The following is a 13,719-nucleotide window of genomic DNA, read 5'->3' on the forward strand; positions in this document are numbered from 1 at the left end:
ACTGAACTGACCTGAACGATGACATCACAGTTTTCTCCAGAGCGGCTGGATATATACAAATTAACTAAATTAATAACTTTTTTAAACAAAAATTAACCATCACCGAACTTGCTTAAGCTGGACTATGACGCTATTTTTGTTGCATTATATTCCTGTTATCACTATAAAGCTGCTTTGAAACAATCTGTATTGTAAAAAGCGTTGTATAAATAAAGGTGACTTGACACATACATACATATACATTATATATATATATGTATATATATATACTATACCGTTCAAAAGGTTGGGGTCAATAAGATCTTTTTTGAAAGAAATTAATACTTTTCTTCAGAAAGGTTACATTAAATTGATCAAAAGTGACAGTTAAGAAATTTAAAATAATGCAAAATATTTCTTTAAATGCTTTTCTGTTAAACTTTCAAAGAATCCTGAAAAAAAAAAAAATCACGGTTTGCACAAAAATATGAAGCAGCACAACGGTTTTCAACTGTGATAATAATCATAAATGTTTCTTGAGCATCAAATCATATTAGAATGATTTCTGAAGGATCATGTGACACTGAAGACTGGAGTAATGATGCTGAAAAGTCAGCTTTGATCACAGGAATAAATTACACTTTACTATATATATATTCACATAGAAAACAGCTGATTTAAATTGAAATAATATTTCACAATATTACTGGGTTTGTTTTGTATTTTTAATCAAATAAATGCAGCCTTGAGCTGAAGAGACTTCTTTTAAAAACATTAAAAATCTTACCGACTCCAAACTTTTGAACGGAAGTGTATATATATATATATATATATATATATATATATAAATAAACACACACACATACACAAAATATAAACATTTTGTGTATACTTTCATTGTAGACATAGTCTTAAACTAAAATATCCCAAATATGTGTCAAAAATAAGTTCTGCAGGGCGGCACAGAATGGTTTGATTAGGTATTTTTTCTCTAGAGAGAGTGAAATATGAAACCTGCCTTGCCACGCCTCCATAATCGAGCCCCTCCTCCCCGGGGAAGATGATCCACAGTCTGCGGCGCAGGTCTTGAGCGCTGAAACTCATGATCTAACGGGAGACACCAGAACAACGTCACTTCACATCAGAGACGCTCATGCTAAGCGTTTAAAGAAACTTAAACCTGTTCCTGGATCAGAGATCCGTTTAAAACTGGGATCCGGTTTAAAAAAACACCCTAGCCATGGTATATACTGCAGTACCTGCTGGAACGAGTCTTCAAACAGCGTTTTGCGGCTGACGTTGATCTTTATGTGCTGTGGCATCGCTAATTGCTATGAAAAAAAAAAAAAGGTGATTAAAATAGAACTAAACAAGTTAAAATATAAATTTAGCATTATCATAAATATTATTCTGAACATCTTCAGATGTTAGCGAATTAAAAATGTAGTATTTATCCATCCATAACAACACATTTGGATGAAATATGCAGGATTAAAGGAAACCCTCACCTGACACCAGAATTTGAAGTACTGAACTTTGGCTTTGAAGTCTCGTACGTATGTGATTTGAGGACCGTTCTCACTGTGGAAAGAGTGAAATAGCTCATTATACAAAGAGATTCAAGGATAAAAGTCTGTTAAAACTGCTTTATATTTTGGTCCTGGTTTTAATCCGCATACAAGTATTGCTCTGTAAAGTCAACATAATACTAAATCTATAGCAGTAATGCAAAAAAAGACATTTTTATTAGAACGGTTGTGATTCTTTAGACACAAAAAAACTTTCATGTTTTTATTCTGTAGTCCCCACTGGTATGCACAAAAAAATAAACATGCAATGAAGTCAAGTTAAACTAATCACAAATAATAGTAAACAAGCATTCAGAAAAAAATGAATCGTCTTAAATGTATTGTCACTTTAAAATTGTCAAGATCTTTATTTATTAAAAAGTGAAAAGATACACATTCACAGAAGTGTTTTGCAGTCTCTATCACCAATTCAATGTCAAAATATGACTAAAATGAGTAAAATTGCTTTGCCTGCTAAACCTGCCTGGTTTCTTCATAAACGTTCTCTATGGAAGTAAAATAATGTCAAATGTTTTTGAAATAAAAAGCCTGTTGAATTGCACTACTTGAAAAAAAAATAGGCATTGCATTAACCATGATTGCATTTTAATGCATTGTATTTTTAGGGCTTGCATTTTTATGGGCTGAAATTCAACATGGTTGAATATTTAAGCTGTGAATATTTCAATTAAAAACATTTCAAACACATTTTCATTATTAAAAATTCAATACTCCATATTCACCATTCATATTTCATTTCCAAAATATTCAAACTGTTTAAAAATACAAACAATAATATTCAACAGGCAATTTTCGGTCCATTTAATTTCGCTTTGCAAATTCGCTTCCACAAATTCAGTGGTTCAAATTCGACAGTAAATTCAACATTGACGTCCAGGAACTGCAGGAAAAGCAGTAGATTGCCGATCATAATCTCCATCTGCTGTTAATCGATCTCACCAGCAGGGGGTGCAAGTGCGTGTTGTTGACGAAGACCAGAAAAATTAGAGCAATTCATTCATTCATAAAACTCATTTACAGCAATGTGACGGCTGTTTTTGTTAAATTTGGTGCCTTCACGGTTACTTTTCCTGTGTAGCCTACATGCATATTTCTCTACCGTGAACGAGATCATAATGTTATTCCCCGATGCGGATATACAGATCCAATGTTACATTTTTGAGTTTGACATATATTTCTCTTGGTTGTTTAGTTGCCTTAACTTTACATTGTGGCGATGTGCTGCATGCAGGCTATTAGGGTTTCCCTCAATACTTCAGGTTTCCCCTTCTGGACCTGTACAACGCTTAACGTAGCTTAATGGACTAGTGATGTAAAAGTCCAAACTCACAGGCAAGCAGAAGGACTCAGAATAACGCGCACAGCTGAGCGTTTCCCAGTGATAGACTGGCATAAAGATGGCTTGATGTTGGACATTCACACATTTAGGGACCGTCTCTAAAGTGTATACGACTTTGGTATACACGTTTATAACTTCAATAGCATTTGAATAGAATGACTTACAGTCATAAAACCAACTGTAAAGTGTTCATGTAGTGTCAGGCATAATGTGCACCCTTTGGATTTTTGATATTTATTCAAATAAATTTAAGTTTGCTATTGAAGTTAGAAACGTACATGCCAGTGTTGTATGCAACTTTAGAGACGGTCCCTAAATGTGCGAATGTCCAATGTCAAGCAAATTTTACATTTAGTCATTTAGCAGACGCTTTTATCCAAAGTGATGTACAGTTAAACTAACAATAGGAGGACAACAATATGCAAGTGCTATGACCCCAGTTTAAGCTAATGCAATACACGTAGGCATTTTAGGACTTGGACTTTCTATATATATATATATATATATATATATATATATATATAGAGAGAGAGAGAGAGAGAGAGAGAGAGAGAGAGAATAGAATAGAATAGAATAGAATAGAATAGAATAGAAAGTGTTAGTATTAATTGATCAAGTGTTGATTTTATGCCAGTATATCACGAAACGCTCACCATGAAACTTTGCGCGTAAAGTTTATAATCTGAGTCCATCTTCTTGCCTGTAGCCTATATAGTAGTCTACAGCCTACATCCTCAATAAGGTGCAAGATTGGTCTTTCATATCACTGTATGTGTTAAGCGTTTTGTCCCAACGGAAAGGGAATCCTTGAGTATGAGGTATTGACTTGAGGGAAACCGATTATAATCCTGTTCATGGTAGAGAAAGCTGATGACATGTAGAATACACAGGGAAAGTAACAATGAAGTTCTTGAATGAAACATAAACACACGCTTTTGCACCCCCTGCTGGTGAGGTCGACTAACAGCAGATGGAGAGTGTGCTTGGCAATCTACTGCTTTTCCTGCAGTTCCTGGACGTCAATGTTGAATTTACTGTCGAATTTGAACCACTGAATTTGTGGAAGCGAATTTGCAAAGCGAAATGAAATGGACCGAAAATTGCCTGTTGAATATTATTGGTTGTATTTTTAAACAGTTTGAATATTTTGGAAATGGAATATGAATGGTGAATATGGATTATTGAATTTTTATAATGAAAATGTGTTTGAAATGTTTTTAATTGAAATATTCACAGCTTAAATATTCAACCATGTTGAATTTCAGCCCATAAAAATGCAAGCCCTAAAAATACAATGCATTAAAATGCAATCATGGTTAATGCAATGCCTATTTTTTTTCAAGTAGTGCAATTCAACAGGCTTTTTATTTCAAAAACATTTGACATTATTTTACTTCCATAGTTCTCGAACTGAACCCAGAACAGCTGAAACACTCATTCACATGCTGATAAAGTCCTAATAACAGTCTTATCTAAATGCTGAGCCTTTATTCTGACGCTCGCGACGGGTAACGCTGTTTGTTTTTTTGAGAATATTTTGTCATCAAAAGCATGTGTCACATTCCTATGACATAGAGGATCGCTTTGTACCTTAAAAACACTTATGTAAATCAATACACACATTCTCCAGCTCGACAGCGAGAGGCGTGTTAGCACTCTCTGAGCTGACTCATCACGGAAGATTACAATCGAATTCAGTTTCACACACACAAACCCGTTTTTCCTGTTACGCATCTGAGGTCTGATGAACACACGGTCCTGCCTGAAAGAGATCATTGTGCATCTCCAAGCTAAATCAAATGAACATGCAATATGAATCACTCAGGCCAGCCTCAAGGTCATACATTACATTTATGACTGATACTAGGGCTGTCAATAGATTCAAATTGTTAAACATGATTAGGGCTGGGTATCATTTTAATTTTAACGATTCTTATCAATTCCAGTAAGGTTAAAAAAAAAAAAACGTAGATATCCACATTTATTATTAGTCTTATTGCAGAACATTTAATTGTAGCTGAATATCATGAACAAAAATCAACAGGCTAAAGAACTATTACACAAGGAACTTCTGGCAATGGTTTAACAATGCAACTAGCCTATCTAATATACATTTCAAGCATTATTTAAGACAAGTAAACACTCAGTTAATAAAAAAAAGATATATCTTTTTTAATATAATTAAATAAATAAGATAAAAATTGCTTTATACAGCCGAAAAAAAGTAGCTAGCGTATCATTTGGCCATACAGCGGTTTTGACGTTCAGTTCAGTCTGTATGGGTGCGATGCGTGAGGGCTCGCGCTTCAGAAACAATCACAGGATATGACAGAGCTCGTGTTTCTGGTCACGAGTCACTGTTCTCTCTGTTTTGGACTGAATGTTTGAATGAATTTGCTAACTGGAAATTCATTTCTGGAAATTTGGCTCTGAGATCTGCACACATAAACAAATGGGTACAACCACCACTCAAAACCAAAATAAACAGTGTTCCAACCAATCGCTGACAGGGGCGGGTGTTGCTCCGATTTCGCGTCCAGCCGTGCACGAGCGCAAAACCTCACAACACCCTGTCAGTGATTGGTTGGAACACTTTATTTTGTTTTTGAGTGGTGGTTGTCCCATTTGTTTTTGTGTGCAGATCTCAGAGCCTAGGCTGCCTACAGAGACAAGGTTTTTTGACGGCATGCTTATGGGGCGGGCAGCTAGCGGATCGTTAGGAAAGATTAGATATTTATTTTTGGGCCTGAAATCACCGATACAACCTTTAAGGATTTTGAATTAAATCGCATGCGTTAACTTTGACAGTCCTGATTTCAACATAATGATTTCATGAGCATCTATGCAGGTTTGTCAATCACTGAGTGTTTGATGGACATTTGCACTTACAGGGAGGACTTTCCAGTCCGCGGGTCGATGTAAGTGGTGGTTCTCCGGTTGTGATCTACGTAGTAAGGGATGCCATCGACCGTAAACCTCATCTCCCAACCTTCAGGCAATGCCTTCTCATTAAGCAAACTGCACAACACAGAAACACAGACATGACGAGCTGGTCAATAATTACTTGTATACATCAATACTTCACTAACAAATAAGAATAAAATTAAGATCATAAACTGAGACAACGTATGATTTGGAACATATTCACACAGCAGACGGAAACTACAGGACAACGTCCACATTTTGTGGAACATTAACTCACATATCAACAAGAGTCATGTTTTTGAGCTCTGCACCAAAGCAGGTGATGTACGATTTGTCAAATGAGTTATGTTACATTGAAGGTCATTAATGTCCAGGGTGCTTTATTGTGTCTCTCTGTAGTTTGGCCTTTTAGAGGATTTTAAACACCATGCATGCAACTTGTGGCTTATTGCTTTATATGAGGCTTCAACTATTCATTAGTGAGTATTAACCGTTCGGAGGACAGAGAGAAAGAGGATCTGACCCTTGAGTGCGCGGATCCTCCCACTGCGTCGCTCTGGTCGGGTGATGAACGAAATAAACTCTGCCAGTAGAGTCTGTTCTCTTCTCTGAGAAAAAAAAGAGAGAGAGAGAGAGAGAGAGAGAGAGAGAGAGAGAGAGAGAGAGAGAGAGAAAAGAAGATACCAGGAGGACAGTAAGAAATAATGGAGCAAAGATGTGATTAAACCTCTGCAAACTTTTCCCTCAAACAAATCACTCAAAGCTATTTTCAGCATCTGAGCTATTTTCTCCAGCTGGTTTTTGCACGGAGCAATCGGTTCTCATTTGTTAAATTGGGACACTGAAGGATTTAGTGCTAATTTTAGTGCCACTTTGCAGGTGCAGATAATAAGGTTACCAGAACAATAAAAAGTGGCTGCTACTCCAGCATATTACAGAGGAGAAACAGTTTTCACAGCAGTTTCTCCTGGTGATGAAATAAAGGTTTGTCTTTCTTACCCCATCCGTGTGGCAGAGGTCCCAGCGGGTCAAACTCCTTATTCTGGGTGGCTGTCGCCTGATCCTGCAGCTACAGAATAACACAAAGGAAAACATTATGGCTAACTGTATAATACATACACTATATGGACAAAAGCATTGAGACACCAGATCTTTACATCAACAGAGACTGTAATGATATCACATTCTGAATATATAAACATTGATATAGAGTTGGTCCCCTTTAACAGCTTCTGGGAAGGCCTTGCACAAGATTTTGGTGTGTTTCTGTGGGACTTTTTGGTCATTCATCCAGTAGAGCATGTGTCGAGTCAAGTCACCTTCATTTATATAGCGCTTTTAACAATATGGACTGTTGCAAAGCAGCTTTACAGTGATAATAGGAAATAAAAGTAATAGAGATTGTTTTGGCTTTACAGCAGCTCTAGAATAAAGTTATTGTCCAGCTAAAGTTAGTTTTGATTGATTCACTTCCGTCACAACGATCATTAGTAATTAACTTAGGGGCTGTTAACGCGACACCGTTCTAACAGAAAACCTTTAATGCGATCCGGCCGCTCATTTGCATAAAACAGTGCCTGGTGGCTCTGTAAATTGTTTAATCGCTTCCGAACCGGAATTATCCCGACAACGTTTTATCAGAACTGAGGTAAAGAGAAGGAGGCCTTCACAAGGGAGAGACTAGTGACACTTCAGGACTGCGTTGTCGTCGTGTCCAGGCGCAAGTCCTTCATCATATCCGGATACGGCCTGGATCCGGCGGACTGCGGTAAACCTCGGGATAAACAGAGAGACTAATATTAGCGTAGATGCCATCCTTCTTATGATGTACAAAGTACATCAGGGTTTATGGGAAGTGTTCCCGGGTTCCGGCTGATCTAAACTATGCATCCTAACATTGAATTATAGAATTATTGAATTATGTGTGAGGTCAGGCACTGATGTTGGACGTGAAGGCCGTGTCTAGCAATCCCCATTCCAGTTCATCCCAAAGGTGTTCGATGTGGTTGAAATCAGGGCTCAGTGCGGGCAACTCAAGTTTCTCCACACCAAACTCATTCAACCGTGTCTTTATGGACTTTGACTTATGCACTGGAGCATGGCCATGCTGGAATAAAAAAAAGGGACTTTCCCAAAAAGTTCCAAAAAAGTTGGTGCCATAGCATTATCCAAAATGTCAAAGTGTACTGAAGCATTAAGATTTCCCTTCACTGGAAGTAAGGGGCCAAGCCCAACCCCTGAAAAACAACCCCACACCATAATCCCCCCTCCACCAAACTTTACACTTGGCACAATGCAGTCAGGCAAGTACCGTTCTCCTGGCAACCGCCAAACCCAGACTCGTCCATCAGATTACCAGACAGAGAAGCGTGATTCGTCACTCCAGAGAACATGTGTCCTCTGCTCCAGCTTTACACCACATCAGACGCTTGCCATTGCACTTAGCATCCAGCTGCTCAGCCTTGGAATCCCACTCCGTGAAGCGTGCCGTTTTTGTGCCGATATTAATGAGAGTGGAATTTTTTCAACTCTTCAGCTCTGGAATCAGCAGATCGTCTGTGACTTTTACGCACCAAGAGCTTCAGCACTCGGTGACCAGTTCGCTGTGACTTTATGACGTCTACCGCTTCGTGGCGGAGTTACTGCTGTTCTTAAAGGGGAACACGGAAACTCTAGCCATTTCTTCGCTGATTTTCACTTTTTTTGTCGCATGTTTTCTCAGCGAGCTCCCCCTACAGCTGCGGGGCGTATATTTCACAACACTGTCGTAAAAAAACTCACTTGCGGCCCCTCCTCCCCCTTTCCACCGCTGCTCATGTGCATTTGTTATTATCAGAGCCGGCCAACTTTACCGTGTGGAGTATGTCTACCGAGGTGGGTAATAAATCATACACATTGAGGGCGGCGTGTGTGTTTATGTCGAATCGCCGTAAAGCATTTTCTGTTTCTCGCTCGTTCTCGCTTCTCACGAGACTTCCTATTTCCATCTTACCGGGACGTTAATCCTCATGTTGCAAGGTTGGTTTTCCGCCTGGGAACGCTGGGGGGAACGGGGAAAGTCACCATTCTCACCAGAACAGGTTATTACACCATCCAAATGATTTCTAAACAGTTTTATTAAGTTGAAATAGTTGCCAAGTTCCCCTTTTAACAGTGGAACGCAGAATATTTAGTAGAGGTGAAATTCCATGAACTGACTTATTGTAAGGGTGGGATACTATCACAGTAACATGCTTGAATTCCCTGAACCTTTCAGGACGACCCATTTTTTTCACAAATGTTTGAAAACAGTTTGAAAATAGGGGCTTGATTTAATACACCAGTAGCAATGGGTCTGCTTGAAACACTTGTCCCAATACTTTTGTCCACATAGTGTATATCAAAAGTCGCCATATTAATAACTTTCAATGTCATAACTTTATAAGATAACTTCCCAATAATATAAGTAAGCCTCTGTTTACTCCTGGTATTAAGATGCATTTTAGTCGATCAAATCACAAGTGGACAACACTAAATACAGGTGTAAACAAGGTCTAAAACGTTTTGAGCTTGTCCACTTTTGACCACTTCAAAACAAATTTGACCGGATTGCTTTCATAGTGTAGAAAATAATGTGGTCAAATGCATTTGAACAGCATTAAAAGACGTCTGCTAACCTATTGCCTGAACATTATGGGAAGAGCGCTAGCCAGACGGGATTTAAACTTTGTCGGCTGGAGACCCAAGTTTGGTTTGAAGATGAAAAACGTATCAAACACAATGTTCTCTCACCATTCCTGATTTCTAACACACACTCACAGTGTTCGGCTGGTCTTGCGTTTATCAGAGCAGAAACTAAAGCTGCTGCTCTTTGTATTTTTCTGTCATGTCCTTTCACTTTCATATGTAAATTGCGTGAGCTTATTTGGTCGATTAGATCAAAAGATCTGGGAAAGCCCATATATTTACCCGTCCATAGACCCTCCCCTCGAAGAAATCAGGACAGAAGTGGTTAAAAGTGGACAAAAGAGACGGATTAAAACACCAGGTGTAAACAGAAATGTGTCTCTCTCGTCTACTTGTGGTCCGATCGACCAAAACGCATCTTAACACCAGGTGTAAACAGGGCCTAAGTGTTTTAATCTTCTTCATATATCAGATGTATTTGTGTGTTTGAGTTCCTCACCCCGACGATGAACCTTTGGTTGAACTGCTGCATGGCTCCCTGTAGTTGACTGCGCTGGTGCTGCCACTGCTCGTAGTTTCGCACCGTCTCCATCGTGGGCCGCTGCCACGTGGTGGTTCTGGTAATGTGGTCCACAAAATACACCCGGCCCATCTGATCCACGCGCCGCTCCCAGCTACAAGAGAGAAGGACATGTTAATCCCGTCATCTACACTCCTCTCAGAACATGCTCCTAACCGTCCCACCGTCTCCACTTGAGCGATAGTGGAGATCGTGGCTTTTCTTTTGCGACTCCTTTGTGTTGCTATTATCTTTAAATCCTAAAATCCAAATTATTGAATGACATCCAAAAATGTTTATGCATTGATCTTTTAAACGACTTTAAATATAATATATTAATTGCTCGTCTAGCCAAGAACGTGTTTTATGTGAACACACCCAAGGAAATGCGGGTCAGGTGAAAGCAGCCTAATTACAGGCGGATACGTTTGTTTAATCGACTTGTTTTTTAGGCAAATATGTAGTTTTACACATCCCTAAATCACCGTGGAAAAAGGTGATCCTAAAATATACGCTGCATTTTCTTAAACAAAATATAATTTCTTTTGTTGTGAAATTTGACCTTGGCTTTATAAGATTCACCTAGGTAGCATTTGGCAGTTGTTTTTCATGTATCTATTCAAATAAAATTATCAGAAAATATGCAAAATATATGAGATCTTGTGTCCAAACATAACACTTTTATTAACTGTCCAGACCCTGAACTATTAAGCATCTCCACCTGAAATAGCCAAACTCTGACTGTACGTTTCAGTTTAGATATGTCAAAAGTATGCGTCAAGTATGCATACTGCATTCTTTTAAGGGCGTGTCTCATAATTCAGTTTGCCTACCCTGTGGGCAGAGGCTCCGGTCTTTCCCAAGTCGTTCTCTTTTCCACATGGTCGACAAAATACAGACGCCCGTTCTGATCGACACGCTGCTCCCAACTGCAAACACACACACTCTTCAGTTAGTGGTCGAATAAAATGGAAAAACACAGCAAAAAAAGATGTTCTTCCTTTCTTAAGATATTATGTCATGTTTCTTGAAATATTGATCAAAATTAAGTTATTTAGGAAGTGACAGTTTTCTCCAGAGCGGCTGTATATATATATATATATATATATATATATATATATATATATATATATATATATATATATATATAAATGAACTAAATTAATTAGAAATTAATTAACTTTTTTACAAAAAAAATGAACCATCACAGAACTTACTTAAGCTGGACTGTCACGCTATTTTCTTCTAGAAATAAACTTTGTTGTATTATTTTCCAGTTATCACTGTAAAGCTGATTTGAAACAATCTGTATTGTAAAAATCGCTTTAGAAATAAAGGTAACTTGACGTAAGACGGAACCAACAACAAACACGTCTGTTTATTAACCAAGTATGTGCAGTTACGACTCATGCTGATACTATCAATTAGTTTCTGGGTTATATGAAGTTCATACCCTGGCGGCAGAGGTCCGGTGTTGACGATGCTGGGAATCCTGCTGGGAGCGGGAACTACACCGAGAGCCGTCCTACCAGGCTGATCCACTGTGGGGGCGGGGCTAGACTCTGAGGCTCCTCCCCCAGAGGGATTACGAACTGGAGTGTCTGAACGAGACGAATCGCTGCCGTCAGGAATTGAACCAGTAGAGGAAGCTGCAAAGAGGAGGGGATTTCACCACTATTTTAATTAATGCAATCTTCCAAAAATAATAAGTCAATAAAAAAAAATAAACATTTTACAATAGTTAGAGTTAGGGTTGATTTTTCAATAACACACACTAAAAATATGATTGATTAAAAAGATTAATTAATCAGTTAATACTGGCCAAAAAACAAAACAAAACAAAAACACACCAATAAATCAGTCTGGATAATATTTTGGACCTTTCTGACTTTTTATTTTTCAATCAGAGCTCAAGAAACACCAGTGCCAATAAGTTGTACAGATGGAGGCGCCTGATTTGGTAGCGCTGGGAGTATTTTTAATCATAAATTTAATTTAATCATAAAATTAATATTGTTAAGTGAAGTACTAATAATATTACCTGTTTGTTTATTGGAAATTTGACAGTAAAGCACTGAGCTTGAATGAGATGTAGGTAAATGTAATGTTTATTAAAAACAGTAACGCGCAAAAACCTAATTTTTATAGGGAAAATTTAAATATTCTACTCTTACTGAATGTACCACTGTTCTTCTATAGTCATACTGAACTGACCAACATCATCAGTGATTATAAAAAGATCACTCTTGTTTTCAGTGTAAATCAGTCAAAATATGAAGAAAATATTTGTTTTTCATCTGATTTTATATCTGACCATATATGATCACATAACTGATCTATATATGATCTATAGTTTCGGACTCCACTACAAATGGCTGTCCCCTCAAATAACGCCCTATTTGTGGGTATAGGGGGCGATTTGGGATGTGCAGACGGTCTCACCTGGGGAAGACGTGGGTCTGCGTGGGGTCGGCGGGGGAGGTCGCGAGGGTCGTGGGGGTCTCGGGGCTCGTGACCCTCTTGCTGACCCTGACGGAGAGTCCAATCCATTCACACGACCGTTAGGAGCAGACGGCCGATCCTGACCATCCGAGACCGTTGGGGACACATCTCTGCTACTGCACACAGAGAAACACACACGTTTGAGAATCCAAAACCAAGTCAGCCTTATTTATAGACCTTATGTAGCCCCGCCCCTTTTCAGCACTGCACTCCTTATCTTTTGTCTTCCGGTCTGTATTTTCACAGCGTTCTTACATATTTATGAATGAATGGCTCGCTTTAAAATCTTCCCGGCCTACTGACATTTGTTGAGACATCTGCTTAAACATTACAATCCTCCCCAACTTTACAATAAGTAAATCCACTTCACCAGCTAATTACTCCTCGACAGCGAAGTTCAATGACAATATTGTAAAGATGCTGCGCGCTTGTTTCTCTGGCGCATAAGGTCTATATAGCGCTTTTTACAGTGATAACAGGAAAATAGTGCAACAAAATTTGTGTCTAGAAGAAAATAGCGTCAAAGTCAAGTTCAGTGATGGTTAATTTTTGTTGTAAAAAAGCTATTAATTTAGTTAATTTACATATCTAGCCGCTCTGGAGACAACTGTGATGTCATCGTCCAGCTCAGTTCAGTTCTCATATAATGTGTCAATACAGAAAGATCAATAATATTGTTGAATATTGAATTAATGTACGCAATATGATTACAGATGGGACATTCCTCAACTAATCACAGGTTCCTTTGATCATTAATGGTACAATCAATCTGCCATCAGCACAATAACAACAAAGGAAACACTGTGTAGACAATAATTTCTTCATTTACACTACTGTTAATTATTGAATGATGTGAAGATACTGTACCTTCTGCTTGAGTCTTCGTTAAGCTCTAACTCGCCATTTAAAGTATCTGGAAAAAAATAACATTAGCTATTTGTGATCTTTTCTGTGTAAAATATAAAAAAAGCATTGTTATTGAAAGGAATAGTGTGACTGACTCTGGTTGTTGGCCTCGGCTGATTGGAAAAGATCGGGATCCACTTGCAGACCGTCCAAACACACGGACAGATCCCCAATGTTATCCGTCTGATCTTGGTCTGCGCACAACTGCAGCGTCTGCACAACCTCGCAGACTGGACAAAACAACAAAAATCACT

General features: G+C 38.4%; 1 protein-coding gene across 2 annotated transcripts in view; it reads right to left on the minus strand.

Annotated features, from left to right (window-relative positions):
* The window catches only part of itchb (itchy E3 ubiquitin protein ligase b), a 33,146-nt gene that overhangs the window by 11,097 nt on the left and 8,330 nt on the right, over nucleotides 1–13,719 (minus strand). For both annotated transcript variants that reach the window (XR_013198240.1, XM_077217973.1), the window contains exons 5-16: nucleotides 13,561–13,695; nucleotides 13,427–13,472; nucleotides 12,500–12,675; nucleotides 11,511–11,706; nucleotides 10,891–10,986; nucleotides 9,998–10,172; nucleotides 6,832–6,901; nucleotides 6,356–6,440; nucleotides 5,797–5,925; nucleotides 1,488–1,560; nucleotides 1,239–1,310; nucleotides 998–1,086 (exon numbers count right to left, since the gene is read on the minus strand). Coding sequence is in view for 1 of the 2 variants with exons in the window: in XM_077217973.1 (XP_077074088.1) it covers nucleotides 998–1,086; nucleotides 1,239–1,310; nucleotides 1,488–1,560; nucleotides 5,797–5,925; nucleotides 6,356–6,440; nucleotides 6,832–6,901; nucleotides 9,998–10,172; nucleotides 10,891–10,986; nucleotides 11,511–11,706; nucleotides 12,500–12,675; nucleotides 13,427–13,472; nucleotides 13,561–13,695 (1,342 nt within the window). In the remaining variant the exon portion in view is untranslated. The remainder of the gene's footprint in view (nucleotides 1–997; nucleotides 1,087–1,238; nucleotides 1,311–1,487; nucleotides 1,561–5,796; nucleotides 5,926–6,355; nucleotides 6,441–6,831; nucleotides 6,902–9,997; nucleotides 10,173–10,890; nucleotides 10,987–11,510; nucleotides 11,707–12,499; nucleotides 12,676–13,426; nucleotides 13,473–13,560; nucleotides 13,696–13,719) is intronic.

Source organism: Siphateles boraxobius, unplaced genomic scaffold (assembly GCF_051911475.1).
Source record: "Siphateles boraxobius isolate OS27281-9 unplaced genomic scaffold, OSU_SipBor_1 77, whole genome shotgun sequence".
NCBI classification, from domain to species: Eukaryota; Metazoa; Chordata; class Actinopteri; order Cypriniformes; family Leuciscidae; genus Siphateles; species Siphateles boraxobius.